The sequence below is a fragment of the Spermophilus citellus genome (assembly GCF_964194105.1).
Source record: "Spermophilus citellus genome assembly, chromosome: 10".
Lineage (NCBI taxonomy): Eukaryota > Metazoa > Chordata > Mammalia > Rodentia > Sciuridae > Spermophilus > Spermophilus citellus.
Genome location: NC_138197.1, coordinates 129,172,514 through 129,186,556, shown reverse-complemented (window position 1 = coordinate 129,186,556; position 14,043 = coordinate 129,172,514). Strand labels below are relative to the sequence as shown.

Sequence of the window (14,043 nt, the reverse complement as noted above, 5' to 3'; positions counted from 1 at the left end):
TTTATTCTTATGTGGTGCTGAGGATGGAACCCAGTGCCTCACACGTGCAAGGCAAGTGATCTGCCACTGAGCTGCAGCCCCAGCCTTTTTTTCTGGTTTTGTCCCACAGGAAAACAGTTCCTCAAGCCAGCAGATGGATGACCTGTTTGACATCCTCATTCAGAGTGGAGGTAAAGCCCGGAGCCCCAGCCTCCCTTTGTTCATAGGTTATCTATATAGCTTAAGGTGGTTTGGTTGATTTCTCTTTGCTTCTTTCTTTTTCCTGTGCTGGAGATGGAATCCAGGGACGCTTAACCCCTGAGCCACATCCCCAACCTTCTTTATTTTTTGAGACAAGGTTTTGCGGGGTTACTTAGGACCTCACTAAGTTGCCGAGGCTAGTCTTAAACTTGAGATCCTCCTGCCTCAGCCTCCTGAGTTGCTGAGACACAGGTGTGCACCACTGGGTCCAGCATTGATTGATTTCTTGAACACTGGACTATACAAGGGCTGTGATAGTGGAGTTCTTCTGTAAATGTTCCTTTTACTTGGCCCCCAGGACACCTTGGAATGCAAGAGATTTTCACCTTTGTGGAGTTCAGTCCAGGGTGGGAGAGAAACAGCAAATATAATGAATAAGCTCAGTGTCTGGACCAAGAGCCGGTGGTGTTAGGACAGAATGCAGCGAGGGAGGGGGCGGTGTGGAGGTGTGGCCGTGGAGAGGCTCAGGAGCAGCCCCAAGCAGGGCGCCATGAGGCCACTGCTAGGTGCCCTAGGGGTGGTAGCAGGGTGGTGGGGGATGGGGCGGCAAGGAGGCCTCCTGGCCCCAGGGTGGTGTGCGCAACTCAGAGCAGAGTGGTTCTGTTGGGTGTGACCCAGGCTCTTCAGTGCTGTGGAAGTTGTGGCCATTGCAGGGACCCCTGTCAGGGGTAGGGGCCTGGGCCCTGGAGAGTGGGCCTTTGGTTTGCGTTCTTGTGCCTCAGGTGTAGTGAGGAAGTCAATGGCCAAGGATGACTCAGGGCTGTGGCCTCAGGGTTGCCATTGCCCAGGGCCATGTGGGGTGCAGCCTCAGGTGGGGAGATACTTGTCAGGAGGCAGCTGGGTGGCCTTGGGGTGGCTGGTTCCAGTAGATCTGGGCTGGAATCAGTGGTGCCCAGAATTGCAGTTGGAGCCAGTTGTCTGGAGATTTGAGCCTGTTAGAGCAGGAAGGGTGGGCGCCAGAGCCCTGGCCTTTGTGAAAGAGAGGGACAAGTAGATGAGGCCCAGCAGTGGGCAGATGTGACACCCTGGAAACCAGCATGGGCAAGGCGGGTGAGGTCTGAGACCTGATCTTGAGGTGGGGAGCAAGCATTGTGCTGTCACCAGTGGTCACGCTCTCTGGGAGTTTTCTTGCAGAGCAGGGGCAAGGAACTAGGGCAGGTGGGAAAAGCAACAGCTTGTTTGCTGAGCACTGTCACACACGGGAGGTGGTATGGTGGGGAGGGACCCCCTTAGCTTAGGGAGAAGGGCCCTGTGGCTGGAGTGGAGGGGTCAGCTTCTGGGAGGAGTGTGGGGGCTTCCATGGTGGCAGTAGGAAAGAGGGCAGAACCCGTGGTACAGATGTGGTGGGTCTGTAGGGTTCATGCACCAAGCGTGGAGAATCCTTTCTGATGGGTAGGATTGAGTGCAATGGGGCAGGTGACACAGAGCTCAGCCACAGAACAGTGTACTTCAAAAATGGCGAAGTTTGTGACAGTTTATAAAATAAGGGCTCAATGATTCTCAAGCCCCAGGGGCATCTTCAGGGACAGGCCCCGTGGTGGGGCCTGAACTGTTTCTGACCAGTGCAGGTGACCCAGAACCTGCTGATGTGGAACTGCTGGGCTGGGAGCCGAGGAGAGGCCTCGGCTTGAGCTCTGGGTGCCACCATGTCCACAATGAACCTTGGGAGGGATGCTGTTGCCCAGGAACAGAGACTGAGGAAGAAAAGGGGGTGATCCTTGAATTCTAGTATTTTAAAAAATGGCAGAAAAACAGATGAGGTGTGGCCTGCCTCAAAGGGTCACTGAAGTGGCAAGAATCCCGAGAGAGGAAGGTATTTGAAAGTGGCAGGTGGTGATGGCTGGAGGCTGAGGCTCCTTGTCTAGTGAAGCAGCTGCAGGGGTAGGTGTTCAGTTGGGACAGTAGGGACCTAGACTGGGGTCAGGGAACAAGCCTGGTTCTATGTAGTAACACATTCATTATTGTGATAAGTAAGATGTATATAACAGAATTTGCCATTCTGACCACCTGTAAATATAAATTCAGAGGCATTAAGTATGTTCTGATGTGTGCCACATTGCTTCCGGAACCTTCTCACCCCAAACTGAAACTGTATCCATTAGAAACTCCACATTCTCCTCGCCCACTAACCCCTGTTCTGCTATCTCTGATTTTGACATAAGTGGAATCATAGTTGTCTCTTTGTGGTTTATTTCCCTTGGCACTGGGTCTTCAAGGTCCATCTGGTCATCTGTTGGTGGACGTGGGGCTGCTTGAGTTGCTGTGAACAGTGCTGTCATCCTGAGTGTCTGAGGGTCTCTCTGAGATACCACTGCTTTCCATTCTTTGGGATGTGTACCCAGAAGCAGGACTGCTGAATCATCGTTTGTTTTTGTAGAGCCTACCCAAGCTTTTTCCCTAAGTAGCTGGACCATTTTACATTTCCATTAACAGTGCACTAGGGTTCTCATTTCATATCCTCACCAACGTTGACTTCCTTTTTGGTGTTGGAGATCAAACCCAGGCCCTTGTGCATTCCAGCCATGTGCTGTACCACCTCCCAGCTCCTTGCCACTCCTCCTTCTCTGTTGTTTGGATAATAGCCACTCTAATGGGTATGAGGTAGAATCTCATGTTTGGATTTGCATTTCCCTAATGACTGAGATGTTGAGCATCTTTTCATGTGCTGTTGGCCTTGTGTGTGTGATGTCTGGAAGTGTCTCCTCTTGACCCTGCCCCCCAGGACTGGAGGCTGGACCCATGGTGCTTCAGCACTTAGCTACACCCCCAGCCTTTTACTTTTGTCTTAAGACAGGGTCTCCAAGCTGAGTTGCTGAGGCTGACCTTGAACTTGCAATTCTCCTGCCTCAGCCTTTCAAGTAGCTGGGGTTATAGGTGTGTGCCATACCACATTCAGCATTTTTGGAAAAAATATTTGAGTACTTTGCCCATTTTTAATCAGGTTGTTTTCTGTTGTAGTTCTTTATAAATCCTGGGTATTAATTCCCTTATCAAATATGATTTGCAAGTATTTCCTCTCATTCTGTGAGAAGCCCTTTCACTCACTCTTGGTGTAGTGTCCTTGGAGGTCCAAAAGTCTTAACTTCTGATGTAGTCTAACTTGTCTGCCTGTGCTTTTGCTGTCACAACCAAGAAATTACTGCCACATCAGTCATACATAGATTCCCCCTTTTCTCCTGTTTCATAGCTTTAGCTTGTACACTTAAGACTTTTATTTTATTCTTCTCTATAGTATGAGGTAAGGGTCTCTGATCATTCTTTGGCATGCATTCAGGCCTGGTTTCTGACATCAATGAACTGTCTGTCTCAATTGGCAGAAATTTCAGCAGATTTCAAGGAACCACCACCGTCTGTACCAGGAAAGGAGAAGCCACCCTCATCAGCAGCCTGCAGTTCCCCGCTGGTGACACAGCCCTCGCCTTCCCCTTCCCCTGACCTTCCTCAGGCTGCTCCCCCTCCACCAGCATCACCTGCCCTCCCAGGGCGCCTGGAGGACTTCCTGGAGAGCAGCACAGGGTTGCCCCTGCTGACCAGTGGGCATGAAGGGCCAGAGCCCCTTTCCCTTATTGATGACCTCCACAGCCAGATGCTGAGCAGTGCTGCCATTCTGGACCATCCCCCATCCCCCATGGACACCTCAGAATTGCACTTTGCCCCTGAGCCCAGCAGCAGTGTGGGCCTGGACCTGGCTGATGGCCACCTGGACAGCATGGACTGGCTGGAGCTGTCATCAGGCGGCCCCGTGCTCAGCCTGGCACCCCTCAACACTGCAGCCCCCAGCCTCTTCTCCACGGACTTCCTTGACGGCCATGATCTTCAGCTACACTGGGATTCCTGCTTGTAGCTTTCTAGCTCTGGACACCAGGGATAGGGAAGGGGCTAGAGTTGGGGAGCCAGGGAACTGCAGCTAGCAGTTCTGTGCAAGGCTCTGTGTGGCTTGAGTCTTGACAATCACAGTCCCTGCTTTCTCCCTTCCCTGGAAGGTTGGAGCAGTTGGGCCCTACTCCTGGCTCAGGCCCACCCAGGGCAGAGATGACCTGTCAAGCAGCAGCTCTGGGTCCCACACTGGGGCACACTGGAGGCCTGGACAGGCCCAGGGCCATTTCAATTTGACCTCCTTTTTGAGGTCAGAGTTGTAGTGTGTGGCTGCAGTTTGGCTAAGGCAGGTGAGGCCCTGTCCTGAGAATCTTCTGGTGGTCTAGGGCTGAGCTGGGTCAAGGGCTGACTTTTCTTCCTTCTCTTACCCCTCTGCTGTGAGAGAAGAAGCTAGCCTGGGCCTGTACTCCCCATTCCGTGTATCAGCTGGCCAGCCCCAAGGCTCCAGGGCTTCCTGAGAGTTGGGCCCCCTGCCATTTTAGTGTCTTGATGTAGTATAACTATTTAGTGGTTGGTTGGCAAGATTTTCTGTACAGGTGTATGTATATACCTCTATATTATATAACATACATATATACATTTATTTTGGGGGGGGGGAGTTGGGAGATGGGTGTGGCTCCCTCCCTTCCTGCTTTCACATATACATGGGCCAGGAGGGTTGCTGGGGGCTGGATACAGGGTCATATTGAGCTGTGTGATATATACAGTGCCCAGTACCCAGCCTGGTGTGCAGAGCTGCCTGGGCCCACCCACCCCTCACGTGTGTTTGACATGTAGATATCCTGCCACAGCGTGCACCCCACCTATCCTGCTTCCTCAGTGCCAAGAGGGCAGAGGTGCTTCCTGGTCCTGTCAGGAGCTCTTCACCCACCCACATTCCGTCCCATTGCCTCACTGCAGCCAAGAGGGGGCCCTGGGACAGGGGACCCAGCTCCACCTTGCTGTTGGGCTGACAGGGGCCACTCACTGGCTGCCTCCTGTCCTGGGGCCACTGGCCTCACTCACTTTTGGCCTGATTCATAAGGGGAATAGGGATGGCGTCTCCAAAACCAGTGCTGGGACAAAGGTGGGGAAGCTGTGTGAATTTTTTAAAATAAAACAAAAACACCGACTTGTGTGTCTTGTTTCATCTACAGAAGGTAAGTGGTTGTGATAAAGGAACCTGTATCTGGAGGCCACACAGTGACCCCCATCTCAGCTCCTTGTCAGGCTGATTTGGGGGGGGGGGGAACCTGCAGCTCTGCAGCCTGGCTGAGTGGAAGAGGGGAGGCGCTTTTCTTAAAGAGTTGTTTATTTACAAACAAAACCAGAGATCAAGGGGTCTTTATCTGCCATTAAACACCCCCGCTTCCTGAGCAAAGACAACAGATGCAGCTCACCACCACCTCATAAGGTTTTTGGTTAATATGAACTGTGCAGCTGGCCAGGGCTTCCTTAGGACCCTGGGAGGGAAAGGCTGAGCTGGGCACCCTCCTCCTGCCAACAGTAGGAACCTGTAGTAAGAAAGCCTGAACCCTGGTCATGGGCCCAGACATGGCTCTGGAGTTTTCTCCTTCCCTGGACCCCACAGCTTAGCAGGTAGTACCACTCTCTTCCTGTTTGAAGGAGGGGCCTGCCTGGGTGGCTGGGGGAGGCCTGAGAGGGCAGCTGCAGAAGCATCACCCATCTATGTCCCAGCTGAAAAGGTGGTGCTTCACCAGCATGTCCTGAACACCCTCCTTGAGTGGCTGCCTCTCTTCCTGTGTACAGGTACAGGAGAGCCTGTCAGATGTGGGCTGGGGCCAGAGCAATCCCCAGAGCTGATGCACTCAGAGGCCTCCCCTGGACCCCAGCCATGCCCAGAACCCCTGGGGATGCTCCCCCAGCACGAGGCCCCAGCCCTCCTGGGGAAAATAAGGCTAACGACCAGCCACACACCACCCACCTCTCTCTTTGCAGGGAGCTCCCAGTCCTGGGACAGGCTGAAGGCAAAACAGCAGAGGACCCTAGGGGGTGGGGGGGGTGGGAGGCTCTCATCACCCTGGACCATCTTGCCCACCTCCCACCCCAAATCCAAGGGGTCTACAGGGCGCGCCACCTGCCAAGAACCAGTCTCACCGGAGCTCGCACTTGATCTGGACCCAGCCAGGGCTGCGCAGGAAGGACCAGGGCTGATACCACTTCTCCACAGTGGGTAGGCTGGAGCAGAGCACCTCTAGCCACAGGTGCAGCACCTGCTCACTGGGTGACAAGGCTGGGAGGAGCGGGAGGCAGGGCCATGGCCCCCTGAAGACTCCCCCAACCTGCTCCCCTTCTCAGCTCCTGCACACACTCAGGGAGGCCAGAACTCAAAAGTGCCAGATGCCCTGAGGATGCCTCTCTATTCTTTGGGGTCCCCTTTGAAGGTCCCTTTCCTGCCCACTTCTCTCCACTTACTTGAGCCCCACGCAGATCAGTGAGCGGAGCTTGACATCCATTTGTGCGTGTGCTGCATCGTGGGTCACGTTCACAGACTGCACAGCCTGAGAGGGGGCAGCTGTTACTGGAACATTCTGCCAGCCACCGAGATGTCTCAGGCTGGCAGAGTGGCCACACTCACCCGGTAAAGCAGCTCCTCTGGGGTCAGGACTTTGCCATCCTCGTCCAACCTGAGGGGACCAAAATCCAGCACTGCCCTGTTGCTCTGGGCTCTGGGTCACCCCCGCCCTCCCACACAGGAAGGAGGATGCCAGACAGCACCCGTTACCTGTAGGTCTTACAGAGTACCAGGCGGGAATACACCGAGTCAAAGTCTCTCTCCACCTCCCGGCCTGCTGCCTGTGGGGACGGGAAGGGCTAGTGAGAGCCACAGGGTCCAACTGAGCACATACCTCCACCCTGAAAGTTCCTCTGCCCACCCCTAGGGCAAGCAGAGCATGGGATGGGCACCATGTGGGCAGGGGACCAGCAGCGACTCACCTCCTCAATGAACAGCCAGGGATGGCAAGCACCCCCGAGCAAGGATGGCCTCTTCAGTCCATGTTCAAACAAGGCCTTGAGGGCTGGGCAGAGGGTCCCTCGCACAAGGTCTGTGACCCCCTCCGTCACTGAATCGTCCCCCGCAATGGAGTACTGATGGGGGGGAATGTGTCTGAGAAGCTCAGACCCACACTTGCTGCCAGCCACCCTTTTCCCTGTCCTGTGGCCACTGCCACAAGCCAGGACTCGCTCAGGCCACACCCCTGCTGTCCCCAGGGTTGGGGCAGGAGCAGCCTTACCCTGTCTGCCTCTTACCTCTTTGCTCCGTTCGTCTAGGACTTCCACAAACTTGGCTGGGAACCAGCCTACGGGAGAAGAGGTCCCCATGAGGGGCAGCCAGTGTCTGTTCTGACCCTTCCCCAGGGCTAAGGATATAGCTCTCCCTATAGGCCACGAGGAACCTGCGGGCAGGGTAGGGCGGCCAGGGGCCTTGGGCCAGGCAGCACAGTGGAGGACAGGCTGCGGCTAGATGTGGGCCTCACCTCTCAGGCCGTTGAGCTCTCCCACCCAGCAGTGCTCGTCCTTCTGAGACACGATCTACACAGAGAGGGGACAGGGCTCAGCCCACACCACGCACACACATCTCATGTCCCCAGCATGTAGGCCTGGCCAAGACCCAATATTTACAGAGCGGAACCTCTCGGCAGGGAAGGGGCAAGGCAGGGAGTCGGTGGCGGGGTGTGCCGAGCCCCCCATACACACCGTGATGATGTCATTCCTGCGGAAGCCCAGCTCATCATCATCGTGTCGTTCAAAGTCTAGCAGGGCCTTTGCTCGACGCCGGTGACTGCGTAAACATGCCACATAGTTCTCATGGTCCCGTTGGTGGCTCTCCATGCTGTAGTCTGGGGTCAGCTCCTGCAAGAAAGAACAGAAATAGGATGCATGGAAGGCCCACCATGCTGGGGAAGCTTCAGTGCCAGGACCAGGCTGGGGAAGAAGAGCCCCAGAGTCTGGCCTGGGGAGCTGTCGCTCACCACACTGCAGTTTTTGGGGTCTATGCACTGGAAATGGCGTGCCACGCGCAGGATGGCCTCTCGGAGGTCAGCCACCAGTTCTGTCTGCTTGATGTTCTTGGCCTTGAGGGCCTCCAGGTCATCCTCCCCTAGAAGGCAGAGAGTTCCAGTGACCGCCCCTGCCCAGGCCCCAGGAGAGGAAGTGCAAATCCACAATCCTATGTGAGGGTGCTGCCTGCAGTGCTCACCAAAGAGCAGGGAGGTGATGGCCGACTTCCTCCGCTGGGTCCTACGCCGAACAACCTATAGGCAGGAAGAGGGGGTCAGCAGGGCCAGCCCCCATCACAGAGGGGATGCTGACCCTCAGTATTTTACTAGTACTAACTCCTCTGAAATGGCCTGTGGCCAGCTCTGATGTACTCAGTTCAGGGCAGGCCTGTGCCCCTCCCAAACCAGGCCAGGCTCAGAGTGGCAGGATGCACAACATGGAGGAGGGCTGTATCATCCCCTAGCAGTGGTCTGACTGGGCCATGCTGGGCCCTGGGTGCTGAGCTGGGGTCAGGGATAGAGGATAGCACAGCAGGGAAGAGCCAGTCTGCTCCCCACAGCCCTTCTCACTCTGGCTTTGAGGACCACCTGCTGTGGGCTGAGCCTGTGCTTGCTTAATGCACCTGAGAGAGGTTGGCAACAGTGCCAGTTCCCAGGAGCTGGCCCTGGTCTGCAATGAGGTAGGCCAAATGCTTGCGGCGTTGAGTCTCCACAGCCACATCAGTGAGGGAGCCGGCCAGTCGCATGGCCTCCCCCAGGAGCAGCTCTGCATCTCCAATCTGTGATGGGATGTCTGACAGTGTGTTGAAGATGGAGGCAGAGTTCTCGGACTGGATCAGTTCTTCCTCCTAGACCACATGAGGACAGAGAGGGGAGGGGTCTTGCATCTGGCACTGTCCTTGGAGACTTAGGTCCTCTGGCATGGCTAATAGGGTAGGGGCTGGTTCTGCAGGGCCCAAGGAGATCCTCTAGCCACCCACAATCAGGGACCTCAGCAGGGACCAGGGCTGGGCCACTCCTGCTGCAGCTTGGGTTGGTGTAGAAATGGAGGGAAGGGAATGTCCCTTGTGCCCACCAACTTTGGGCTCAGAGCCTGGAGCCCACCACATCTACCCAGAGGAGGGCACCATGGCCCCTGTGCCTGACACACGCCCCCTTCTTGGCCTGGAGACAGAGGAGCCTGGGAGCACCTTGAGGCGCAGCATGCCCAGCGTGGTCTGGAACAGCACCAGGGAGCCCTCGTAGAAAAACAGGTCCCAAATGCGCAGCAGCAGCTTGATGTGCACCACGCTGGCAAAGGCCGTGAGGAACCAATGCAGCGTGATCAGGGACAGCTCTGCAATAGATACCAGAGCCAACAGGGCTGGGGACAACAAGGACAGCCCACTGGAGGCAGCCTGGGCAAGACACTTCCCAAAGAGTAGTGAGAAGGCAGAGGGGAAGGGGTCAGAGAATACCACGGAACGAGGACATAGACTGCATGTTCCTATGTCCACAGCTGGGCCATTTGCCTATGTCCAGAGGCCTCAGAGCTCCAGCATCCAAGGACCTGAAGGCCAGCGAGGAAGAGAACTGCCAGGCCTTACCAATGTCGTGTTCCTGGAGCAGCTTGTCCAAACGAGGCAGGTACTGGACAATGAGATGGCGCAGGACTCGCTGGTCAGTCTGAACGCCCAACAAGGTGGTGCTGAAGTAGGAGGCAGGGAGCAGATCCTCAATGATGGCACACATCATCCAGAACGCATCCTCCTCCTCCAGGAACAGCAGGAGGCAGGCAGCCACCTGGCCAGGGAAGAGGGACAAGGGACTTCTACCCAAGTCTCCATGTGAGTAAGGACAGGAATTCCCTCTGGGGAGACTAGTCAAGAAAAGCCTCTTGGGAACACTTCCGGAGACATTCCTTCTCAGGCTGTGGAGGGGCCTGCCTTATTTCAGGTCCCCAGGGCTCTGTTTTAACAGCAGAAGCAACTGTCCTGGCCTTCCTTGGGGACTGTCATCACATATCCTATTGGGGGCCTGGAGAGACCCTTGGGTACAAGCCCTAGCCCCACTAGCCCTCCTGGGGCTATGCTTACCATGCCCGTGCCCTGGCAGTAACCAATCTCTGGGTAGAGCCAGGCCAGTGCTCGCAGGACTCTGCGCAGACGGGGCACCCCGATGCTGTTCACGTTGGCAAAGCAGGCATTGCTGGGCATGGTGCGCAACAAATCTTTCTCGATCTGTCAGGTACCCATGACAACCCCACAAGATGACCCTGTGAGACACAGCTGTAGCCTGAGGTGAACAGTGGGGAGTTTCCCCTCCTCCCTTCAGGATCAGATCCCAGGAAATGTGGCGCCAACTGTATCATAGTCACCTGGGAACTTCATGCCAGACCTACTGAAAAAGCCTGCGGCCTGGGGGTGTGTTTAAAATCCCCACCATTCCTAATGTGGACCCCATCTCCTCCAAGTCCTTCCACATACTGGGGACCTCTGGGACAATTCTCCCTGCAGCCTACAAAGGACCTAGGAGACAGCAAGTTTCCTCCAGGGTCATGTGTGTAGGTGAGAGCACTGCTGTCCTTGCCAAGGAGACCAGTGAGGGCATGCTCCAGGAACCCAGGTGACACCTCCCTCCCTCCACAAGGTCTGCAGGCAGCTCCTCCTGCCTGTCCCTCGACCTTCCCACATTACCTGTTTGGCAGCAACAGTCTCATCATTAGAGCTGTTCTTCACGATCTCACGGTAGGACAGCTCGGAGTTCCTCTTCTTCTGCAAGGCCCCAGAGAGCCGCATCCACAGCTGAGGGAAGGTGCCACAGGAGCACTCAGTCTTTTTTGTGACACCCGGTCAGAGGCTTTGAACCCTCTGTGACTCCCTGTGGCTCTCTCACCTGGGGTCTCATGCCATGTGGAATGCCAGCCAGCACCAGGGAGCGGAGCTTCTCAGAGCGGGGCAAGGAGACTGCAATCTTGTCCCAGGTGAGGTCCCCCACGTCATGATTGTGGGTGAATTCCAGGTGGGCCTGCCACCGCAGCCTCTGCGGGGGATCTTCCACCAGAGAAGCCCCAATCAGGGGGCTGGATCCAGGTTCAGCACCTTCCACCAGGAGAGGGCAGAGGAGGGAGGAAAGTGTGCTCCTCACTACATGCTCCCAGCAGCCACCCTCCTGACAGGGCTAGGGGCTGTCCCCAGGCCCAGGAGGCTCCCTGAAACCCAGACCCTCTGCCAGCGCCTTTCCTAGGAGTTCCATTGCACAGCCCTCCTGGCTGTGAGCAAACCTGAGCTCTCACTCTCTGCCCAAAGCTGCCCAAGTCTAGAAACTACTACTCCATAGGCTCAGGCCTGAACCTCCAGGTCACCTTTAGCTCCTCCTCCTCCAGACCCAACCAGATATTCAATATCCAGATATTCAATCCACTGCAAAAATGGAAGGATCTGCCCTTTTCTTACCAACCCTAAGGCCAGACCACATCACAGTCCTTTGAGTCACAGCAGTGGCTGTCTTGCCAGCCCCACAGCAGTCACAGTGGCCCTTCCAGGACACATCAGATTATGTGGCTGCTCCTGACATGTCTCAGACAAAGCCAAAAGCCTTCCAGGTTCCACTGCCTGCCTCTCATGACCTGCCCAACTGACCTCACCTCCTGCCACTTTTCTCTTGCTCATTCCACTCTATGACATGGGCCCTCTTGCTGTCCCCGACCAAACTCACTCCAACCTTGGGGCTTTTGTGCCTGTTACTGACTTTCCCCAGAGAAACTTGCTCCCTCGCCTCCTCCTAGTCTTTGCATGTATCTCCCCCTCAGAAACCTTGACAAAATCAACTCCCCTCTTTGCTATCCCCAGAATCACCCTTGTGGCTCTCATCCTAGCAGGTATGTGTCTGCTTGTTTACTGCCCGTCTCCCACCAGAACGGGACCTCCATGTGGTCCAGACCACTTTTGTTGAGGTGCTAGAGACACAGCTGGGAAGGGGCATAAGCCACCCTCCACTTTGTGAAATACTTGCTGCATGAGGGTCTCCTGCAGCCACCCAGAAACCTCTGTACTGCGAGCCCCACTGAGAGCTGCCTCCTCATCCATTTTAAGTCATGTCCTTGGCACAGTCCTCAAAATGTTAACCGTGACAACTTGACATACAAAAAGATGCACAAATCTTAAGTACACCTTTTGAGGAGTATCAAAAAACAAATTAGTTCTAAACATTATTCTAGCACAGTGATGCACACTATGACTTTGAATCCAGTGATCCATCAAGATTCAGAGGATTTCTGTTACAACAGAAAGTTCCCTGTGTCCCTCTCAACTTCAGCTTTTAATTTCCAATTGTTCATCAGATGATCAAGCAAAACGTATGTAAGAACTGGAAATGAGTGACCTAAAGATGACTGCCTCAGCCAAATGACATGCTATGACTAGTTCTGGACTGCTGACAGGTTCTGGCATATGGCCCTCCCAACAGCCTGCAAGGGCACCTAACCCAGGTACCCACCTACAGAAACATGGCTACAAGAATATTATATTAAATTCATTATAATTGGATATGGAAGCACTATTGAAAAATATGTTTTTTTCTTTTTTTTTTTTAAGTTGTCAATGGACCTTTACTTTATTTATATGGTCTGAGAATTGAACCCAGTACCTCACACATGCTAGGCAAGTGCTCCACAACTGAGCTACAACCCCAGCCTGAAAAATATGCTTTTAAAAAGGTCTTAACTGATACAGGAACTGCTCATGACATGATGTGCATGCAATGCAATCTTAGTTATGAAAAGTATATAAGGATGCACACAGCACAGCTAGGGAGGAAGGCACTAAGATGTCAATAGTGATCTTCAGGCTGTAGGATCAGGAGCTAATTTTGTTTTAATCTTTTACGTTACTGTATTTCCCAAATTCTCTACAATAAACATAATTGTTTTTATTATCAGGTGAAGATAAATATATTTCTTGGGGGTGGTATTGGGGATTGAACCCAGGGATGCTCTGCCACTAAGCTACATCCCATCCTCCCCGTTTTTTTGGGGGGTTTTTTTGGTACCAAGGATTGAACTCAGGGGCACTTAACCTTTGAGCCACATCCCAGGGGCACTCAACCACTAAGCCACATCCCCAGCCCTATTTTGTATTTCATTTAGAGTCAGGGTCTCACTGAGTTGCTTAGCGTCTCACTGTTGCTGAGGCTGGCTTTGAACTTGCAATTCTCCTGCCTCAGCCTCCCAAGCTGCTGGGATTACAGGTGTGCGCCATAGCGCCCAGCTATCACATCCCTTTTTACTTTATATATATATATATTTTTTAAAGAGAGAGTGAGAGAGGAGAGGGAGAGAATTTTTAATATTTATTTTTTAGTTCTCGGCGGACACAACATCTTTGTTGGTATGTGGTGCTGAGGATCGAACCCGGGCCGCACTCATGCCAGGCGAGCGCGCTACCGCTTGAGCCACATCCCCAGCCCCTTTACTTTATATTTTGAGGAGGGTCCCACTAAATTGCCCTGGATGGCCAAGAACTTGCATCCTGCTGGGATTAGTGGTAGCTGGGATTACAGATGAACACCACTGTACCTAGCAAGATCAGTATTTAAACAAACAAACAGAGGTCTCTGTTAAATTTTATGCAACACACAAATATGTAAAAACAAATCCCATTAATATGTACAAATATGATACCCAATTAAAAAATGTAGAAAGGAAAAAAAAAATCAGAGGTCTCCATATACTTATAACAGTAGCACTCTCATATGTGCTTCTGTCCTTGAGTCTTACTGGAACGGGTGACAAAAGGGGCTCAGAGGTCATGTGCTGTGGACACAAGGACATCAGCAAGAACACTTAGGGGGCTCCATCTTACCTTCTTTGTCCACCCGAAAACCAAACTCATCGTAGCAGAACTCTGGCTGCTCTGCTGACTCTTCCTTCTAGAACAAGGAACAGGGA

The 14,043-nt window shown here is 53.8% G+C and overlaps 2 protein-coding genes across 7 annotated transcripts in view; one reads left to right on the top strand and one right to left on the bottom strand.

The window, feature by feature from the left end:
* Positions 1–5,225, top strand: part of MRTFA (myocardin related transcription factor A) — a 119,017-nt gene extending 113,792 nt beyond the window's left edge. For all 3 annotated transcript variants that reach the window (XM_081310496.1, XM_081310495.1, XM_081310494.1), the window contains exons 12-13: positions 110–170; positions 3,558–5,225. In XM_081310496.1, the coding sequence (XP_081166622.1) occupies positions 110–170; positions 3,558–4,084 (588 nt within the window). In that variant the 3' untranslated portion in view covers positions 4,085–5,225. The remainder of the gene's footprint in view (positions 1–109; positions 171–3,557) is intronic.
* The window catches only part of SGSM3 (small G protein signaling modulator 3), a 51,062-nt gene that overhangs the window by 15,183 nt on the left and 21,836 nt on the right, over positions 1–14,043 (bottom strand). Inside the window, exons 4-22 of one of the 4 annotated variants that reach the window (XM_081310502.1) lie at positions 13,958–14,024; positions 10,992–11,197; positions 10,793–10,900; positions 10,193–10,336; positions 9,704–9,899; positions 9,308–9,453; positions 8,741–8,965; positions 8,318–8,372; positions 8,091–8,218; positions 7,816–7,971; positions 7,596–7,650; positions 7,369–7,418; positions 7,054–7,206; positions 6,842–6,912; positions 6,695–6,743; positions 6,532–6,617; positions 6,214–6,336; positions 6,041–6,101; positions 5,462–5,592 (exon numbers count right to left, since the gene is read on the bottom strand). In XM_081310502.1, the coding sequence (XP_081166628.1) occupies positions 5,551–5,592; positions 6,041–6,101; positions 6,214–6,336; positions 6,532–6,617; positions 6,695–6,743; positions 6,842–6,912; positions 7,054–7,206; positions 7,369–7,418; positions 7,596–7,650; positions 7,816–7,971; positions 8,091–8,218; positions 8,318–8,372; positions 8,741–8,965; positions 9,308–9,453; positions 9,704–9,899; positions 10,193–10,336; positions 10,793–10,900; positions 10,992–11,197; positions 13,958–14,024 (2,121 nt within the window). In that variant the 3' untranslated portion in view covers positions 5,462–5,550. Of the gene's footprint in view, positions 1–5,461; positions 5,593–5,640; positions 5,856–6,040; positions 6,102–6,213; positions 6,337–6,531; positions 6,618–6,694; positions 6,744–6,841; positions 6,913–7,053; positions 7,207–7,368; positions 7,419–7,595; positions 7,651–7,815; positions 7,972–8,090; positions 8,373–8,740; positions 8,966–9,307; positions 9,454–9,703; positions 9,900–10,192; positions 10,337–10,792; positions 10,901–10,991; positions 11,198–13,957; positions 14,025–14,043 lie in introns of those variants that run through there. The other 3 variants (XM_081310501.1, XM_081310500.1, XM_081310503.1) reach the window with 3 other exon arrangements.